This window comes from Corvus brachyrhynchos, unplaced genomic scaffold (genome assembly GCF_000691975.1).
Source record: "Corvus brachyrhynchos isolate BGI_N302 unplaced genomic scaffold, ASM69197v1 scaffold90, whole genome shotgun sequence".
NCBI classification, from domain to species: domain Eukaryota; kingdom Metazoa; phylum Chordata; class Aves; order Passeriformes; family Corvidae; genus Corvus; species Corvus brachyrhynchos.
The window spans coordinates 5,911,033-5,931,731 of NW_008236932.1; the positions used below are offsets into that span (position 1 = coordinate 5,911,033).

The window sequence follows — 20,699 nt, forward strand, 5'->3', positions numbered from 1 at the left end:
TAGGCACCTGGGAGAGTGAGGTGAACAAGGAGAGCTTCTGCCTGTTGTGCCGAGCAAGGACTTGCGTCCATTCACCCCTTCCTTCTGACCTACCGCCTTCAGCCTGGCAGGGGGAGGTTACATGATGCTCTTGATCTGGGTTTCTTTCTCATCTCTGCCCCTGTCTCTGGAAGGCCAGAGCACAGTGCAACTGGTGTATCTCCTCCTTGGAGTCCCTGATACTTCTTAATCTTTCTACTTTATCTCTTGGAAAACACACTTAGGCATTCACGTAGTTACACTGGACAGCAGCCTGCTAGACACACAGCAAATTTATTTTTACTGAATGTGTTTAATGACTCTCATTTATTATATCAGGCTAAGTATTGAGTGGTTAATGTAAAACTGAAGTGAAAAGATTCTACACTAATTCTAATATATCAGAACTGGTACACAGCTCCACTGTCTTACTTCCTTATTGGTAACTGAGATCCTAACCTAAATTACAAGCAGCTCAAGAGCTTTGCAGAAACCTTTCACTCAGATTACTTACTCATTAAAGCAGTGGAAAATATGGTAAAAGACCAGCTCAGGACACTGTTTTCCCTTCAACTTTGTTTATTGATGTACTGAACATGAAAAAGTACAAAGAATCCAAACACAAAAGAAAACATGTACAACCTCTTAAATGCCCAACAGAATATATTCTCTATTCCAACAAATGTGAATTAAGTCATACTATACAACTTCAAATAAATACCAGCCTTATATTTTACTAAGTGCTCTGATAAACACTGTAAAGTGAAGCCCAATTTACATGCCTTCTCATCAATGCCGTTAGTTGCTACAGTAGTATAGGAAAGAAGCATGTAGCTACTATTTCTCCCACATTGGAAAGTTTGTGATTTCTCTACTATATACAACTTTTAATGCAGAGGATTAGCTTTAACAATCTAAATGCATCTAAGAATGAAGAAGTACTCAGGAAGCCAATTGATTTTTGAATAGCATTGAGTGGGTCAGCATGAAAACTTGCTTATTCACTTTAGCACGCGCTTCACAGTATATGTACTGTACTATACTGAAAATTTTATAACTACAATTTAAAAGAATAAGAACCAAAACCAACTGCAAATATAGTGTACAACTATGTTATGCATAGAACATTGCTTTTTCTAAGGGGAAGCGTATGAGCATCTCAGTTTATACAAAAAGCAGGACGTAACTACATAGTTGTCAGTGCATCCTGGTGAAGGCATCAAACCCTCAGCTTTTTTTTTAAAAATTTAATTATAAGCTAGATGCTAATCAGAAAATATTCTGTATTTGTTTTCCTTAAATTTCTTCAATACATGGTAAAGACCTTTTCTATTTCCCCAAATAGTGACTTAAGCATCATACAAAGTTAAACTTCAATAGCATACAGGTATTTATGGTTTTCATATGAAAAATGTAAGGAAATTTGCTCAAAACATATGTTTATACTTGTTTTTTTTTTACCACAAACATATTTATAAACAAAAATGTTGCATCACCATAAACAGCTGAAGCTAGACTATCTACAGACAAAAATAGCAACAGATCTGATGCACTGTAAATTCAAGTCCTCAGGACAAAAATAAAAAGGAAAAAAAAAAAAGGAAGCAGACCTCAAGTAACAATGTTAATGCCATTTACAAAGAAAAAACTTATACAAAAACATTCAAAATTGAACATCACTTGGCATGTAACTTAAAAAAAAAAACTATAATCAAAATTAGCTGAAAGGTTCATAACTTAAGGTCTTATTTACATTACACAAAGCTCAGGTGTTAGCCTTGAACGTAACTTTCAAAATACCTCCTAACATATCCAACTCAGGTCACTTCTGCTGATTTGCTACTGCGCAAACCATGCTCGATGTCTTTTCTTAAGACAAAACAATTCTTCAAACAATAGCAAGTACATCACTAAACACCATGAGCTCTATCTGAAGGGAATTCTTTAGGAAGAACAGATTTTTTTTTTCCCCCATCTCTCAGTATTGTAAGTTTTCTGCTTGCTCTTATATTCTTTTTTTAAATTTTCATTTGTTTCAAAATCACAAATTAAAGTGAGCCACCTATCACTTAATAACCAGGATGATCAATGACTCCACTGATGATTACAAAAAATGAAACCAACAGTGCATCCCATTGACTTTACTTCTTAATACAAAGGTCTCAAAAGTAGTTCTACATCATAAATCTTTCTAAATTTTTTCCCAACAATTGCAAATTTCCTGGTAAGTTTTAAAAGCTCACTAGGTGTCATACGAAGAGATTTCTCAAAGTATTCAAGTCAAAATATTTGTTCCAGGACCAGTAAAAAGTTTCTCCAAATTTTTTATTTTTTTTTATAAAAATAGATGCTTTTGTAAACCCACATCAAAGAGGCTCTTATCTCTTTGGCAAGGTACTGCTTTACGAAAAGTTCTCCAGTATTCTTACAATAAGCTTCTATAATGTGTTCCCATTCCCCAACCCAAATGAAGATGATAAAATAAATACTGCTTATAACTTTATAAATAAAATGTAAACTTCAAATACTTTTCTTGAACAACGAAACAAAACAATAATGCATTACAATGTAAATTAAAGACAAAGCAAATCAAAAAATGACGAAAGAAAAATTATAGTATTACACAAAGCCTTGGTATTTACTCATAGGTTAAAGGCAGCCATGTATAAAGAAAAAAACTTCTTCCCTTAGCTGAAACATTTTAAAAGGTCCACCTTCTTCAAAGAAGGCAATAGAATACGCATTGTGACAGGTAAAAACCCTGTAACTCTTGTCAATACTCAAACACAAAAGATAGTTAAGAAGTTCTAATTCAAATATTAGCAATAAAAAAATCTCACATATTCTTAGGATGCTTAGAAGTCATTTTATCCCCATTTCCACACTGGCATACAACAAAGGCATTTACTAATGCATAGAGCTTCTTGTAAATTGCCTTTGTTGTAGAGTTTTCATGTATTAATGCACTGAGAATAACTTGTTAGGCTTTGTGCGTTTTGTTTGTTTTGAAGGAGACCTGCAATACTCTGTCACCAAGGCGGTATCCATTCAGGCTGGCTATTGCCATAGCTGCCTCATCGTAGTTTGTCATAGTCACAAATCCAAAACCTTTGCACTTGTTGGTGTTAAAGTCACGGATGACCTTCACATTGGTTACTGCTCCGAAGGGTCCAAACATTTGCCAGAGGATACTCTCATCAGCATCAGGGGCCAAGTTGTACACAAAAATGCACCACCCAGTTCCTGCATGTCCGGGGATATTAATTCCGGCCAAACTGGTCATTCCATCAATGGTCATTGGAGGAAACCTACTAAAGAATGAGGGAAAGCAAAACAGAATCATAATATAGCTGTTCACATGGAACCCCAGCAAAGAAATGTCAAAATAAAAGAAGAGAATGATACAGAGCTTTTCACAGAATGAACATGTTGCTCAGACTAGAAAGATAAGATCAAAAATATTTTTTGCCCCCTAACTGCGCAAATACTATGCAAAAAATTATACACGAGTAGGGAGAACAGTACTAGGTATGTCTGAAATGATGTAACATAGAAAATCAAAAGGAAAGCATGCTATAAAACCAGTGAGGATTAGCAAGTCACTTGAAACAGGAATTCCATGGAACTGCTACAAAAGGTTTGTCTATTTCATGCAAAATGCATCAAAATGAACAATTTCAGCTGAAGTCTCAACATGCAAAAATTCAACATAAGTCTTACTGAAAAGTAAGAGTTTGCAAATTACTTCAAACTAATTTGGTTGTTATGAACCAACTAATCCTTTATTACCTCTTTACTCCATAAGCTATGTTGAGCAGATTGTCCAACCTGCAAAACATTTAGCAACATGTTCAGTCTTCAGACTTTTCCACCCTTTAAGAATAAGGAAACTTAGCATATTACTGTCACATCCATTACACTGTATGGAACCTCATGCAACGTTGAAGAATCACCACTGAAAGAGCAGTGGCACCTTGTTGCACCTGACAGTGAATACTAAATACGCTGTGTAGTAATCACAACCATAAGAAGTTCAATTCATAAAGTGCACCACTGCCGCAAGTTTAGCCTAAATCACATATTGTTACCATAACGTTACAGTCAGTGACCACATCGGTGAAGTTCTCCACATTACTAACTTGGTTGAGACAGAGACTTTTATTGAGGCTTCTTACATGTTTGCTGGCATGACTGTCAAGACAGATGCAGTATTTTCGACCAATAGCAACTGTGGTAACATGAACTCCAAAAAAAGACTTTTCATATTCCTACTCCTTCTGGCAGTTCCAAAATGTTGTGAGGCAGAAGGCTGGTTTGGCTGAGTAGGACTAAGGCAAAATAAGTAAGTGTAAGAACAGCGGAGGCAAAGTCAGGAGGACATGGAAAGAACACAGAGATGCTGCTTGCCACTAGAGGGACAAAATTAGTGTGGCCAAAGCTCAACAAGAGTAGAAGCTTGCCAAAAACACGGGGGACAACAAAAAGATGTTTTTAAATATGTCAATGTCAAAGAGCAGTCCAAAAATAACATAGGCCAGGTATAGAATGAGGACGGTCACCCCACAAACATGGACACAAAAAGGACAGAGAAGTTTAATGCTTTCTTTGCCTCCATCTTTAATACTAATGATGGGCTAAGAGGGTCCCAGGGTCCTGAGCTGGAGGACCACGGCTGTGAAAATGGTGAACAACCCTAAACTTGTGCGGGATCTCCTGCTCCAGCTGAATTCCTACAAATCTATCAGACTTGATGGGATTCATCCAAGAACACTCAGAAAACTGGCCAATGCTTTTGTGAGGACTCTCTCAATGACTTTTTAATGGTCTTGGGAATACGGAGTTGACTGGAAGCTGGCTAACACTATCCCGACTTTCAAGAAGGGCAAGAAGGATGACCCTGGAAAATACAGGCCTGTCAGTCTCACTTCACTGCCTGGTAAAATTATGGAGATTAATCTGGGAAGTGTTGAAAAACACAATCACAGCCAGCATGGCTTCATGAAGGAAAGTCCTGCTTGTCAAACTTAATTTCTTTTTATGACAGGATAACCTACCCAGCTGACCAACGGAAGTCAGATTTTTGGATTTCAGTATAGCTTTTCATACTGCCTCCCCCAGGATTATTCTGGACAAAATGTTCAGCACACGGCTGGATAAACGCATCATGTGATGGGTGAGCAACTGGCTCATGGGTTGGGCACAAAGGGTTACAGTGATACCTGGCGAGTAACTGGTCACTACTGGGATTCCACATAGCTTCATTTTAGGCTCAGTGCTCTTTAGCATCTTCATAAATCACTTGGATGCAGGACTTGAAGAATGCATACTTAGTAAGTCTGCTGATGACATTAACCTGGGAGGAGCTGTTGACTCCCCTTAAGGCAGAGAGACCTTGACAAATTAGAGGGTTGGGAAATTGCCAACCACATGACATTTAAAAAGGGCAAGTGTCAGATTCTGCACCTGGGATGGGGCAAGCCAGGATGTACAGACACACTGGAAAATGAGACACTGAAAAGCATGGGAAGGGACCTGGGGGTTGTGGTCAACAGAAAGTTGAACATGAGTCAGCAGTGCCCTGGCAGCCAGGAGAGCCACCCGTGTCCTGGGGGGCATCAGGCACAGCATCACCAGCCGGGCAAGGGAGGGGATTGTCCCGCTCTGCTCTGCACTGGGGCGGCCTCACCTCGAGTGCTGGGGGCAGGTCTGGGTGCCACAACACAGAAAAGCCACTGAGCTGTTAGAGAGTGTCCAAAGGCGGGCCAGGAAAATAGTGAAGGGTCTGGAGGGGAAGCTGTACAAGGAGAAGTTGAGGTCACCTGGCTTGTTCAGCCTGGTGAGTCTGAGGGGTGGCTGGCCTCATCACACTCCACAGTTTCCTCATGAGGGGAAGAGGAGGGCAGGCACTGATCTCTTCTCTGTGGTGAGCAGTGACAGAACCCAAGGGAATGCCCTGAAGTTGTGTCAGGGGAGGTTTAGGTTGGATATTAGGGAAAAGTTCTTCACTCAGAGGGTGGCTGGACACTTCCTAGGGAAGCGGTCATGTCACCAAGCCTGCCAGGGTTCAGGAATTGTTTGAACAATGCTCTCAGGCACATGGTGTGACTCTTGGGGATGGGCCTGTGCAGGGCCAGCAGCTGGACTCGATGATCCTTGTGGGTGCCTTCCAACCCAGGATATTCTATGATGCTATGATTTTCCAGGATGAAGTGTTTCTAGAATACACACACACACATATATATATATTATTTTTAAGATTTCTCCATGTGCTTCTTCCCTCACCTCCCCCAACTACAGAATGGCACCACAACACTAAACCCTTTCAAATTACCAAGCCAATACCCAAAATACACAATGCATACAGCTCCTATTACTCTTATTCCTGGAGTCCCTTAAACTGCTTTTCATAAAATGTTTACCCTGAAGAAGCTCTTGTTTCTTCCTGGCAAACCATAAATACAGCAAGAGGAAGTCTTATTACAGATCCTCTTCAAGAGTCATCAAAATATGAGCTTAGGTAAAAAACATACACTTAATTTAGTTTCCTACAGAGCATTGATTCTGCTGCGAGCTGGGTTTGTGGAATACACTGACAAGAAACTACTGAACCCCTAAAAGATCAGAAAAAAGGAAATTAAAAAATGCTTGACTACTGTTGGTAGACTTAGTGTGGATGACTGAGGCCTGCTGTCATTGACATCTGGGGGGGAGAGCAAGGTGAAGAGTGAAACACCACCACTTACAGGTCCTTGTTAAAGATATAATCAGATGAGGACTTAATATAGTAATGGTATCACTTGTATGATTTTTCATCAGTTATCCTGAAGGTTTAAAAGTACTCTGGAAAAATTCTCAGGGACTTTCACTGGAAAATTTTTAAAGATGCTTTAAGTTATGCATCTTATAGAAACTGAGAAACAATTATACAGAGCTGCTTTTTAAAGTCCAGCTCAAGTTTTCTCTTAATAAGAAAGAAAGGAAGCATTATACTGATCCTGTTGCTTTGACTAGTAAAGTTTAAGCTGTTTTCAGGCCTCTGACAACTATTAACAGAGGCAGGGCAACTGAATCAGGTAATCCTGTCTGAAATGTCAGCACCCAAGATTTCTTGCATGTGTAACACATGAAAGATCTAAAGCATTGGTGCCATCTCAACTATGTAGTCAGCACCACACTTGGAATGATGAAACAGTGCAAAGCAAAAAAACCTAAAAGACAAGATGATTTCCCTTACAGTGTAAAGATTTAAAATTTGGTAAGACTGTCTTTTATTGATGAAACACTAGCCTGAAGTCCTTGACAAAAAAACCCCCCCCAAAAAAATCCAATCGTCTGCAACCTCAGTTTACCTTTTGACCAGTCAGTTAAACTTTTTTCTTCCTTCCACATCAATAAATTTAGAGAGATTTTACTCTCTCTCCTATTTACAGAGTTGGTATAACTCAATGCTTTTTGTTATCATTACACTTGTATGTGGGGCAAATGATAGAATCATTTAAGGTGCTTTTAAGCATTACTTTACACTTAGTATCTCAGAAAAAAACCAACAACTTCCCAGTGAAATGGAAATGGACCTTCATAAAAATACAATTCCATTTAAAGAAAAATAAATTTCCACCAGTCAAAATTTAAGGTACAAAGCCTAAAGTTGCAGGACAGGGTTAGTTTACTGAAATTACCTAAAAAAAAGAACCTCTCAAAAAAACCCAAACCCCCCCAAAAGCAGCTCTGAGAGCTGGGAGGATTTTTATGAATCATGACAAATCTACCTGGAGTATCAGTGAAATACCAATGCTATCCCCAGCCAGCACCTGAGTGAACCTGAACACAGAGGAGTATCTCGGAACATGGGCAGTCAGAACAACTCAAGGAGTCTGGAGGCCAAGACTTGCCAGAATATGTATATTGTAACACACAGGCTGTTCAACAGCTCACCCATGATCTTATTTCATACAATGCACTTGAGTCTATCCTGCAATTTCTGCCTCTATGGAATAATGGCAAGCCTATTTTTATTCAGAACACTCTTGTAAGGCAGCCTTTTTATTACCTAAAAAAGGGTAAGAAGATCCACAAAAAAATCAGTAAAATTGGTTATCCCCTCTCTTATGGCAGAACACCTACTCCTCACACCTGTAAGACACCTGCAGCACGTAAGGCCAAAAAGCTGAAGAAAAGAAAAATTCAGAAATTCTGAAGTGAAGTCCCTGAACTCTTGAATATTTGGCTTATAAGCAAGCCTAGCCAATGGAGAGCTTTTGAAATTTGGTATATTCTCTTTGAAGCAAGCTATCAACTGGTTTTGTTTCTTGAAAAATACAACAGTAATACTCTTTGAGTGTATTACTGTTTAACACATTCCAGTCACATTGTTTAGGGGCAGAGGGAGGGAAGAAATTATCAAAATCACTGAAAAAAATCCAAGGTACTCATGGTTGTAGATAATACAGTGTTTGTTTCACTTTGTTCTCACCATCTGTTCTTTTCAATACACTGAATAGCACAAGAACTGTATGCCTATAGTTTCAGCATGATGGGAACATAAATCCCCAAAAAGCACAGGCGGAAAATACGTGAACAATCTTCATTATTAAAGGTCGTAACAAGAAAAGACAAAGTATGGCATGAAGGACATAAACAACTAACTAGGGAAAAACTGAAAGCCAGAATGGGGAGGAAAAATGTAGGGGTAGGCATGAGGAAGCTGGCTGTGACATGCTTATGGCTAAGAAAAAACCACTAGATCTCCTAGGTCAATATTAACTTCATTGACTTGCACATTAATCAAGAATAACAGAGGAAATGAAAAGTAATCTTTGAAAAAAAAAAAATTAGTGACTGAGTAGAAGAAAGATGCCACCTGGGTTTAGCTAAGTATGCTTATTAGACACTGAAATACTATCAATAGGATGGCATGCATTTTGGTTTTAGTTGTACTGTGGGAGCATAGCTGAAGTTCAACATTCATGTGTTTCCTTCCCACAGAGAAGTCAGACCAGCAGGAAAACACAGGAGTGGAGGCAAACAAACAGGGGCTGTGGGGACATGCGAGTTTCAGCACAGTTGTGCACATTTATTTGACTTACCTAAAACGTTGAGCCTGCTGAGCTAGAGGTGCGGGATACCTTCTGTTTGGAGAATGGTACAGCTGGGAAAGAATGGCCTGATTGGTTTTTTGGCTTGGATTGTTAGCAAACTTTACAGTGATGGGCTCTGTGGCACCTGGAGGTTTCTGGCCATTCAAGCCCTTGATAGCTTCTTCTGCTTCAATTCGCTTGTCAAACCGGATAAACCCCACGCCCCTTGACACCCCTGCACACGGTGAAAAAAGCATACAGTAATGAATTCACAGATTCCACAATATTAGATGCCAACTTTTTATTTGTGTGACCAGTCACTGTTGATGGCCAATTGTTGCGAACACATGGTAATTTTGAGCTTAATAGAACTGAGCTTTTGTGTAGAGTAAGAATTTTCTACTGTAATTTTGACTTTAATTTTTAATTTAATTGATGTAAGACACATTTGTGTAAAAAGTGTGGAGGGTTGAGGGGAAACAATGGAAAAAACTTAAATACAGTGAGTCAAAGAGGAATTTGGAAACAAAGCTATTTTGTTGGATGGAGATGAACCCAACCCAGCTGCATTGTAACCTCTGGTCAGCTCACGCTACTCTGCAGTACCTAAATTCACAAAAATTCTGTAAATAGCTTAGCTCTCTGCTCTCTAGCAGCAAAAAAAACACCTTTTGTTCTCCTGCAGTATCCCCTGAAACTCTCTTTGGAGGAAATATGCTGAGAGGATGATGATGTGCACATACTATATTGCAATAATGAGAACTATGGTCATGTTTAAGCAGTCAGTGGCTACCTCTAAGTAAAATATGTGGTTTCAGTATATCACCATACATCACCAGGCATTACTTTTGAAGGAAACTTTTCTTGGCATAGAAAAGTCAAAGGCAACATGCAAGGGAATCCGAAAGTGTTTATGCAAGGTCTTAGGAACATCACACATCAAAAATCCAAAGTGTCTTAGAATAAACACATTGAGCTGTGGATACTTGAACCAATTAACATTAAAGTTACTAACAGCCAACATTACTTGGATCAATGTTTTCTTTGTAGTATTTCTAGTGCCATTTAGAGCCCCTTTACATTTTGGTTCATTAATAACCAGATAAGTTAGACACCTGTCCTCAACTGAGAAAGACATTAATAACAAGAAATGTATTCTGTTCATAAACAATGATGATTTAAACCATTGAAATGACAATGAAGACGCCTAAGAAAGCTTTAAAGCGGCAAATGTCACCAGCTTCAACTTTGCATTTTTTATCTGTCAGTTCGTGTCACAACCTTATTATTTATACCATTGTGAGCCTACTTCTTCCAAATTACCAAGAAAGAAAGCTTAAGCCTTAATAACAGTCTATATGCCAGAAAAATACGCTGCAAATAGCAGGATTTATGAACATGAATAGAATTACCATGCATGTTAGACGTTCAATTATATCTACTTACTGGTCCATTTGTTAAATTCCATCTATTTCTACGTATGGATATACAGGAACCTACTGTGAACAGCTATTTATTGAACAAAGACCAGGAATCTGTCCCACAAATCTGCTACCTCTACAGATACCTAAGTCGGTATTTGGCCTTTAGCTTTCCTTTCCAGGCCTCTCTATGCTCTCAAAAATTCACACTATTAAAACACTCTGTAAGTATTAGGTGTCAATATTGAGATTTCTTTTAACTTAGTGGAACTCAAAGGAGTACTTACAAATTCCTCTAAAGGTCAGCCAAGACTCCAATGTGGGCTGGTAGAAACTTTTCAAAGTAAGACAATTTAAAAACTTTATGACCTTCTACAGTTGAAAGCTGTTTGTTACCCAAGAGGATATGTGACTTTGAAAAGGTACAAGTACAAAATAAAAAATAAATCAAACCTAGCTTATTCAGGGAATAATTATGTGAGTAAATTACTTTCCTCCGTCCCACCCCTTAGTGTGCCGAAGGGGGAGAACTTGGAGAGCCCTGCTTCTTTGTATGTTGCTTTGTACACTCAATACTCCTGTCATGTACTTGGCTTTTTATTCAATTGCTTATTTCTGGCAGAGACCTCACAGCAGGTGATGCAGAAAATTATAAAGCTCCTCAAGATCAGCCATTTGAGACAGCAAAAAAACACAGGTATTACTGTCTGAGTCTGAAGAGTAACCACAAACTTGTCACTGACAACCACATGATTGAGACACATATTGTAATAATGCAAATAACCTGGTACATCTTAGTACTTTAAGGCACAGGTAATCACCAAACTTATCTGCTCCTGAGGAACTCAAAGTTCATGTGTGCACCCAAATTTAATGAGTTAGCCTTGAAAACAGTCTTAACAGCAATTGCCAATGGGGCTTCTGTAATCCTAGCCTCAGAGAGTCAGCTGTGCATAAAATTTTATTTTGAGAAAAAAAAGTTTAATAGCATTTTGTAAGGCACTGAGGGACTATTTTCACACAGCAGCTTGGAAAGGAAGATTATGGCAGGCGTAAATTTATTACAAGTCATCAAACAAGCTTCAAACCTGCACCTTCAGGGTGGAAATGACTCAACTGGCTCAGTACACTACACAGTCTATTTTTTTCCATGCATATTTATGAACAGTTCCAGGAGAAAAATGCATTTTCTGGCCTACATACACCTTTTCTACATTATAGAGGTAAGACTATTGTACTGAAAGATGAAGTATTTCTTAAAACTGTGAGTCCAAAAATGAGAGGCCATGCAAAATTGCCTACTTACCAGTAACTTGGTCAACCAGAATACGAGAAGTAATAATGCGTCCGTATTGGGAAAAGAGCTGTTCCAGTTCTTTCTGGGTCATTGTTTTTGGAAGTCCACTAACATACAAGTTTGCATCTCTGATAGAAGCTGAACTTGGTCGTGCATAAGAAACCTTAGGAAAAAAAAAAAGAAAATCCCAGAAAATAAACACTTTAAACCCAGCTGAAATACAACAGTGTTATTTGTTCAGAGACATTAAAATATCTCTAAGAGCAGACAGAACAGTTACTTTGCAAAACCAGTTCAGTGGCTTTTTGGTTTGTTTTTTTTTTTGGTTTTTGGGGTTTTTTTAATTGGGAGCTGGCTTCTGAAAAGACAGAAGGAATGCAACTTAGACTACATAGCAGAAGCTGACTACATGAACTCATATATAAAAACTACTTCCAAATAAATGAGAAAAAGCCAGCTACACATTTCAGCAAGCCTTGGTGGAGAAAGTGTTCTCAGTTAGCTGATTGTAAGATTAAAGTGACAAATTTAAGAAGTTCCATGAATGTCCCATGTTCCGTGAGTTCTCATTAAAACGCACTAAAACATACAAGAAATTAAGATTTTAGTATGATATGTAGGCCAAAGGCACAGAAAGACAGTCTGAGGCACTTAGAGGTTTCCAAGTTTTTTTCAAGTGCTGTGTCTTTTGTACCTGTTGAGCTTGCTACCAGATGACACATAATCACAATCATTGATGAGGTCAAGATAAACTCTGCTACATCACTTTCACAGGCCTAAGAACAAATGGCTTAAGTTGGAATCCAACCTGTATTTTGCCTGTTCAGCCGCTTGTTAATTTCTGCAACAGAGGTGTTAAATGCCATTTAACAGTGAGCTTCTCAGATCCTTTTGGACATAAGTTTTTTACCTGCTGCCTCGAAGTGTCAGTCAGAAATATTTTAAGATTATCAAGTAGATTCTTTGACCTTTAGACACATGCTACAAAACAGCACATTCACTACTTCCTACTGAAGTTTGTACAAGTGGTTTTACCACAAGAATGCTTAGGACAGAATATCTGTGCTTCTCAAATAGGACAAAATACTTTATCTAGGCTTTTTACCTATGCAAAAGTAAAAAGGATCGTCAAGAAATAGTCAGATTTATCTCCTTTCTCTCCCTCCCCTTCCATGCACTGTTAGCCAATACTGGGCAACTGGAACTTGATTCTGTCATTCTGTCTTTTGCCTCATTCTTTGATGTTTCTTTTCAAATCCTTCCTGTCTCATTTCCATGCAGATCAGCAGACTCTTAAGACTGCTGCAGAAGCAAAACAGAAGAGACCATGCTGGAGATTAAACAAGCAGTACCCTGAACACTGCTGTGACCCTTCAAGTTCCACCCAGAGGCTTTGTGCAAGGTACCTTTGTGCTGGCTGAAGAGGAATGACCTCAAAAACTTGTAGCTATCCAACATGGAATCTGGTAAGACACACTGCCTTGTTCTTTCCACATGAGAACCACACAAGAGCTAAAGCCCTATGTTCAAAGTTACAGGAAAACAGAGAGTAAAGTTTGCCCGCATTCAGCCAAAGAAGCAACGAGGACAATGACAGCTACCCTTTTCTAACCAGGCAGAAAAAACCAATGGCTAAGGAATGAACAAACTTGCTCAACTTGCCCATTTGGTTCCTTAAGAAATAAACTTCCATGCCTCCCTTGCCAGGATGGCTTTAAGGAGACGCAAGGCCAAGGAATGGAGACATATTTCCTATGCCTGGGGAATAGGACTAGTCCCAGTAAAATGATGAATTACCAAACCCAAGCAGTTCTGAATAGCTACTTTAATGTTTGTTTTCCAAAGAAGCCCTTCCACCTCTTCCACACCCTCTCAACCCGCGAATCTACATGGTAGGTGGGTACAGCAACTAAGTCCACTCATAACTGAACACATTAAACTGTTTCACAGTTTTTAATTCCATCTGGAATTGAGATACATTGAGTAATGTCCTATCCAATCCTTTTTTAAGCTGTCAGACAGAAGCTTTTCTTTCCATACGCATTTGTTCTGGTCCTCTGGAGAAAATGTCCAATTCCTGGAGTGACCATCAGCGATGGAAGGATGAAAACCAGTGGCTTATCTTTAAATTTAACAAGAAATCTATGCAACTGCTGGCCAAACAATGTTTCATAACTGAAAAACCAAACCCCCCGCCGTTAGCTGAAGATTAAGGAGGTACTCTGGACTTTACATTACCTGTGTTGAACTCAAATACCTGTTGTGAGGATGCTTTCTAAGCACGCATGCTTGCAAGGACTCAGAACAGAGGCTGCAGAGTGTAAGCCTCACAAGATCTTTTCAAACAAAACAAAAATGTCTGTAAAAATAGAAGACACCACAGGCCTGCCAAGACCCATAAGCTATACCTTGTGGTGCTGCTGTTTTCCCAGTCTCCTAACTATGTAGACTTTGCTCTAGAAGTAGTTCTATAGATGATGATAGATCAAATAGCTCCACTTTCTAAGCAATCCAACACAGTAACTGGACTTTACAATGAGTAGCTTGCTCATAACTGTCAAAATCGTTCTAATTCAACACATTAGATGGAATAAAATAGAGGAAGTACAACATAAGCAGAAATAACAGAGTTGTGATCTGTATGAAAAGACACCTAAAACGCAAAGAAAAACTTTTAAACTAAAATGAGTGACCTGTGAGGTAATGCTTAATATCCAAAGCTTTTGACCCCGCCTCCTGCTGTCGCTGGCACTGAAGTAGGCTGGAAGCAAGTAAGTAACTCAACAAGGTCTGCTGATCTGCGGCTCAAATTCAACAGTGATGAGAATGAAATGAAAATTCTCCTTTCTTACCCACACATTGCCCTGACTTCCCTGATGATTACAGCAGCCCAGCAGCACAGGCATGGATACCACAGTTCCTACAAACCAAGCTGCTAGAACAGCTTCTAGGTCTGGAAACCATGTTGACGTCCCTGCTTGCCACCTCCAGCGAATGAAGGATCACCTCCGACCCAAATCTATCAAGCGAAGGTGTCTGGGGACCTGCCTGGATGAACAAGGAATTAACTCCAACATAAACCCAACGTGTAAAGGATGTGAAAACAAGAATAGAAATAGTTTCCAATCACACATAGATGAGGTTAGAGAAAGTAAAACCCAGCTGGATTTGAAACTGGTGAGAGACCTGAAAGGCAACAAAATGATCTGTCAGCAAAAGGAAGACGAAGGAAAAACAAATTCACTGCTGAACAGGACAGGAAAACTGCTGACTGGGAACACAGAAAAAAAGACAGGACATTAAAGTACTTTCTTGCCCCAGTCTTTACCAGCAGAACTGACCTCCAGGGATCCCGGGCCCAAGAGCAGTACAAAAGCCTGAAACAAGGAGCACATACCCTCAGTGGTAGAGGATTATAGTGAGGAATACTTAAACTGCACGGAGAGAAGTCCATGGGGCCTGAAAGGCTGTGCCCACAAGTGCTGAGGAAGCTGACACATGCTGCTGAAAGGCAACTCTTGGTTGTCTTTGTGTAGTGGATTGACCCTGGCTGGGCACTAGGTGCCCACCAAGCTGTTCAATCAGTCCCTTTGCCAGCAGGACAGGGAAGAGAAATATAAGATTCTAAGCTGAGATAAGGCAGTTTACTAAAGCAATTAAAAAAAGCAAAAGTTTGCATGCACATAAGAAAATGGAAAAAAAAAAATTTAATCTCTGCTTCCCATTGGTGAGCGATGCTCAGCCACTTCCCGGGAAGCAGGGCTTCAGCGGGTGGAGCGGCTGCTCTGGAAAGCAAATACTAAAATGACCAATGCCCCTGCTCCTTCTCCTTCCCTCAGCTTTTATATCTGAGCTGACATCATATGCCATGGAATATTGCTTTGGTCAGTTTGGGTCAGCTGGCCTGGTTGTGACCCCTCCCTGGACCTTGCCCACCCCCAGCCCCTTGATGGAGGCAGGAATGTTGGAGAGACAGCGCTGATGCTGTGCTGGTGCTGCTGAGCAATAGCCAAAACACTGGTGCGCTATCAACACCTTTCCAACTATCACTGCAAAGTCCAGCAGTGCTGTGGGGGCTATTACAGGGAAATGAGCTCCAGCTCAGCCAGACCCAACACACTTTGAAAGGTCGTAGGGAACAGGGCTTGTTTCTGAGTAGTGGAAAGAAGCAAGTACCATCCACCTTAGTGGCAAGAAACTCTCTTGCCCTCTGGATAGATACAGGTCAGTCAGACAACTCAGTCCCTGGAAAGGTGACTGAGGAACTAACCATGGAAGTCTCCTTCAGTCACATGAATGACAGAGGTGACTGAATGCAGTCAGCATGGATTTATAAAGACAAAACCATGTCTGACCATCTTAACTAGATCCTTCTAGAATGACATGATTGCACTGGTGAACAAGAGAAGAACACTGGATGTTATTTAAATCATCTGTTCAGACCTGATGCTCTCCTGCATTATCCTCACCAGATGCACATCAAGTATACACTTCTGTGTAGCAGTGCAAGTGGCTGCAGCCACCCTGACCCCTGAAGATCCAAGAGACACCAAGCTGTGGTGGTCAGGCACCGAAGCATTATGCCTCACTCCTTGGTTAGGGTGAGAGCCCATAACCCTCCGGTTCCACATTTTACATATTTTTATGTGATAGGTTCATGTTTTCCCCTCCCTGTTTTATGTGTAAGTTTGTTAATATTCATTTCCCCTAAGTTAATACATATTAATTCTAGAAAGTTCTGTTGTACTCGACACTCCATTGGTTCCTTCCCTAATTCCCTCCTTTGTGTTATTTCCATTGGTTCCCTTGCACTCAACCCTGTGTCCTGTCAAGTATCCCATTGGCTGTATCCCTCATCCCCACCTTTCCTATCCCCACTATAAAATCCCTGGACACCCTCAGATCTTTGGCTCTTCGTCTTCCCCCCCCATCATTTCACCTGAAATAAACCTTCTGTGTGGAACTTGTATGGAGAGTCCCCTCTCTCTGCTTCTTCTCTTCTGCCTGTGTGCTCTCACGCTCTGCTCAAGGGACGGCTCCCTGGGGTGAGGAGCATCTCCCCTCTGATCCTTTTGTGTGTGCTGCTGTAAATCAGAAGCTGCATGGCTACGCCTCTGGGCTTCTCGTCGAGCCAGCATGCGTGAATAATATTTTTATACTTCTGTGTGCTTAAACACATACTAGTTAAGGGGGAAAGTGATAAGACTGAAAACTGGCTGAACTACCAGGATCAATGGGTCACAGTCAGTGGCATGACGTTCAGTTGGAAGCTAGTCCCTGGCCTCCATCGACACTGGATCCAACATCTGCACTAGATGATGGGGCAATGCAATGCCTCAAGTGATGATGTAAAGCTTTGAGGAGTGGCTGACAGGCTGGAGGGTTGTGCTGCCATCCTGAGGAACTTCAGTAGACTGGACAATCAGGCAAGCAGGAAACTCAAAGACGTTCAACAACAAGAAAATCAGAATCCTCCCACTGGAGAGAAAAATCTCATGTACCAGAACATGCTGGGAGCTGACTGGCAGGAAAGCAGCTTGTCAGAGAACTTTGGAGTCCTGATAGACATAAAGTTGATGATAAGCCAAGAGAATGTACCCTAGCTGACAGTCACCTAGGCTGAATTAGTAGCTTCACCAACAGGTGAAGGGCGGTGATTCTTCCTATCTAGGCAGCACTGTTAGTCCTCTGCAAGTGTCTTATCTCCAGCTCTGGGCTCTCCACTGCAGCAAGGTATTTCCAACCTGAGTGAATCCAGTAAATGGTCGCAGAAGTGATTATGGGACTGGAGCACCTCTGATGCAAGGGAAGGCTGAGAGTTGGCATTGCTCAGTCTGGAGATAACATCTTAGCCATAAAAATCTGATGAAGGAAACAAAGAAAATGGATCCACACAGTTCTTTGCAATATCAAGTGACAAAACAAGAGTCAATGGGCACAAACTGAAACGCAAAAAAATTCATTTGGATATTTTTTATAGATTTCATTCTACAAGGAAACACATTTTCATGGTAAATAAAGGGTGATCAAGCATTGGAAGAAGTAACTCAGACTGTGGAGCCTAACTCTGAAGGCATTCAAAATCCATGTGGACACAGGCCTAAGCAACCTGCTTATGGGTGTACCTGCTCTCAGAGGTGCCTTCAACCTCAGACATTCTGTGATTCTCCAGCAACACACAACAAATCTTCAGGAAATTTTTAGACATGGACTTCACACAAAGACGGGATGTAACAGAGGACAGGACAGGGGATTCCCAGTCAGCTTTTTGTATGAAACCAGCAACACCATCATTTTCTTCCTAGTCATTCCAAGAGGAATTCAAAATAGAGACACTGTCTTTCAAAGGGGAATTCACACTGCTGGACACATGCTGCCACATATTAAGAATATAAACTCAGAGTCTATCAAAAGAGAAGAAATCTACAAAAAATACTTGCTAACTTACTGCAAGTTTACCTTGTGATACAGAACTGGCATCTGTCAAGATATAAAGCAGTTTCTGCAAAACTCTCTCACTTTCCTCTGGTAAGTGAGTATGAGTTCTTTCATGGTGACAGCTGAACCAGTATTGCCCATGCCCTGGCTGGTAAAAGACATTTCAAATAGTTTGACATAGGAGGCAAGGCCTACACAGAATGCAATTTCGAGAGTGCAAATAAATGAAAGCAATATTCTAAGCAGTATACACTACTCTTACATATCCAGTTTCAGTGTCGTTACCTTCAAGTTCTTGAAGCATGTTTACAAGCTATTTTTCATGTCTAAGAACATTATGCTGATCACTGATTACCCTACATGGAAAGCATCCCAGTGACTACTCCTGACACATTGAATTTTGGGCACATTAGTAATAGGAATAATGCGTATTAAACCAAAACCAGTGGTTCATCACCAACATCTGAACACTGTATTTAACCATCTTGCTAAACACCAGAACTACTGGCCAGGCAAGAAATCTGAAAGAAACACATAACTTCAGAAACCCAATGTAATTTAAGTTGGGTTTTCCTTGGAAAAACATTACTAGTAATCTGTGACTCCTGCAAGTCAGTACCACTAGAGAAAAACAAGGACACCACAAAATATTACTGGTATAACTAATTCCCATGCAAAAGAACCTTGCCTAGATTATGTGATATACATGGGACATATCCCTCCTCATTTTTGATGTCAAAGTCCAGTTATTTCACTAGTGATACTCATTTAAAGCAGAGACTCTCCAGACTCATCTCCCTACCTATATCCTGTCAGTCTGCTCACTCAGAAATTACTTGCTGATAGTTCTAGATTTAGACTGTTTAAACAGTTTTTATATGGACTGAATTAACAGCCGTACCAAGATTTTATTTTAATTCCACAGCTAATTCAACAGGTGAACATGACAGTTATGCAATGTCAAAACCACCGAACTACAAGGCAAGCCAATAAACTGCCTGAAAGCCTGCAGTTTTAAATACTGAATGATGATACACACTGTACAACACTGAACAGCACTACCCTGGAGATACCAATTTAAAAACAGTTTTACTGAAATTTTACACTACAGTTACTAGGAAAGACACTTGTTTCTAGAAATGCAAACATTACACCAGCAAATCCAAGTATTTTCACTGCTTTAATATTTAATTTCCTAACATCAAGATGAACAGATTTACAATTTTCAAGTGAAAACTGTGCAAGTTAGCAGGTTAAACAAAGAAGTTACCAAAAATAATGAAGAGATACAGTCCCCTACAAGTGAGTATTGCAGTTTCTTATTATCTGCTACTACATACGGATACCTCAGGTACTGTACTTTGAGCTGTTTTATCTTACTATTAATAGAGGACAAAGTATTAGCATTCCCTCAAAAAACTTGAGAATTTAATATAATTTATTCCTAAACACCTCTACTTAATGTATTCACCCAGGTCTTTAAATCTGAAATCTTTAAATGCTAAAATCAGTATTTCACTAAATATTTACATTCAACGAGCTTCAAATGCAATCTTTCTGCTTAAAACACTACTTGCCCTTCAGAGTAGTGTCCAGTTATTTTAAAATGCATGTTTCTGTGGAAAAAGAAACTCCAACAAAAAACTACCATCCAGTATGTGCAGATGAAAATGGGTTAAACCTACTTACAAAGAAGACAGATTTATACTGAGAAAAGGAATACTTTAGGAACACGTATGCCTCCTTGGCAAGCACAATAGAAACAAGGAGATATTGCTTTTTCTCACAGCAATGTTCTCAGAGGCCATTGTGCCAGGCATGTGATCTTCATTTGCACTTAAATTTGTTTGAGATACCACGACTCAAGAACTCTTCTTAATTTGATTTCTAGCAAGAAGATGCTGCATCACACCTCAGAGATGATGTCTCAGCTTGTCACTGGCCAGTGACAGCTTTTTTCCTGAAACAGGAGAGTACATTGCTGTATATTCATCAAGTTTACTTCCTGTCTCCCCTCAACATTGTTCCACTCCAAACAAAGCTTCAAGGCCACTTTTCCCAGTACACAAGACTACCTTGTTGAACGTGTATATGCTGTGCTGAGTTCATGGTGGAGGCCTGCAGTAGCACGTTTCTGTGGACAGAGCAAATTGGAATTCCAGACTTCCCTCACTAAAGGCAACCCTGTGGAACTAAAAAAGCTCAACAGAGCTTCATTTACAAGTTTAGATTAAGCTGGTAAAAACAACCATATCCCATAAAGGTCCTGCTTTTACAGCCTGCTGTGCAATAGGGAATGCATTGAAAAAAATAAGACACTGAAGCAACAGCCTTTCAGCATTATTATCAGAAGAGGTTTCTCTATTTTAGCCCACATCTCAAAGTGTTCCAGCTCTGACAGCTACAACCCATGCCAGAGTCCCAGGCCTCAGTCCCAGGGTCATGGGA

At 40.0% G+C, this 20,699-nt stretch overlaps 1 protein-coding gene across 6 annotated transcripts in view; it reads right to left on the reverse strand.

Annotated features, from left to right (window-relative positions):
* Positions 1-579: 579 nt before the first annotated feature.
* ELAVL2 (ELAV like neuron-specific RNA binding protein 2) overlaps positions 580-20,699 on the reverse strand; it is an 89,506-nt gene continuing 69,386 nt past the window's right edge. For 3 of the 6 annotated variants that reach the window (XM_017728353.1, XM_017728359.1, XM_017728358.1), the window contains 4 exons: positions 11,823-11,976; positions 9,105-9,330; positions 3,808-3,846; positions 580-3,329 (listed from right to left, as the gene is read on the reverse strand). In XM_017728353.1, the coding sequence (XP_017583842.1) occupies positions 2,999-3,329; positions 3,808-3,846; positions 9,105-9,330; positions 11,823-11,976 (750 nt within the window). In that variant the 3' untranslated portion in view covers positions 580-2,998. The remainder of the gene's footprint in view (positions 3,330-3,807; positions 3,847-9,104; positions 9,331-11,822; positions 11,977-20,699) is intronic. The other 3 variants (XM_017728354.1, XM_017728356.1, XM_017728355.1) reach the window with 3 other exon arrangements.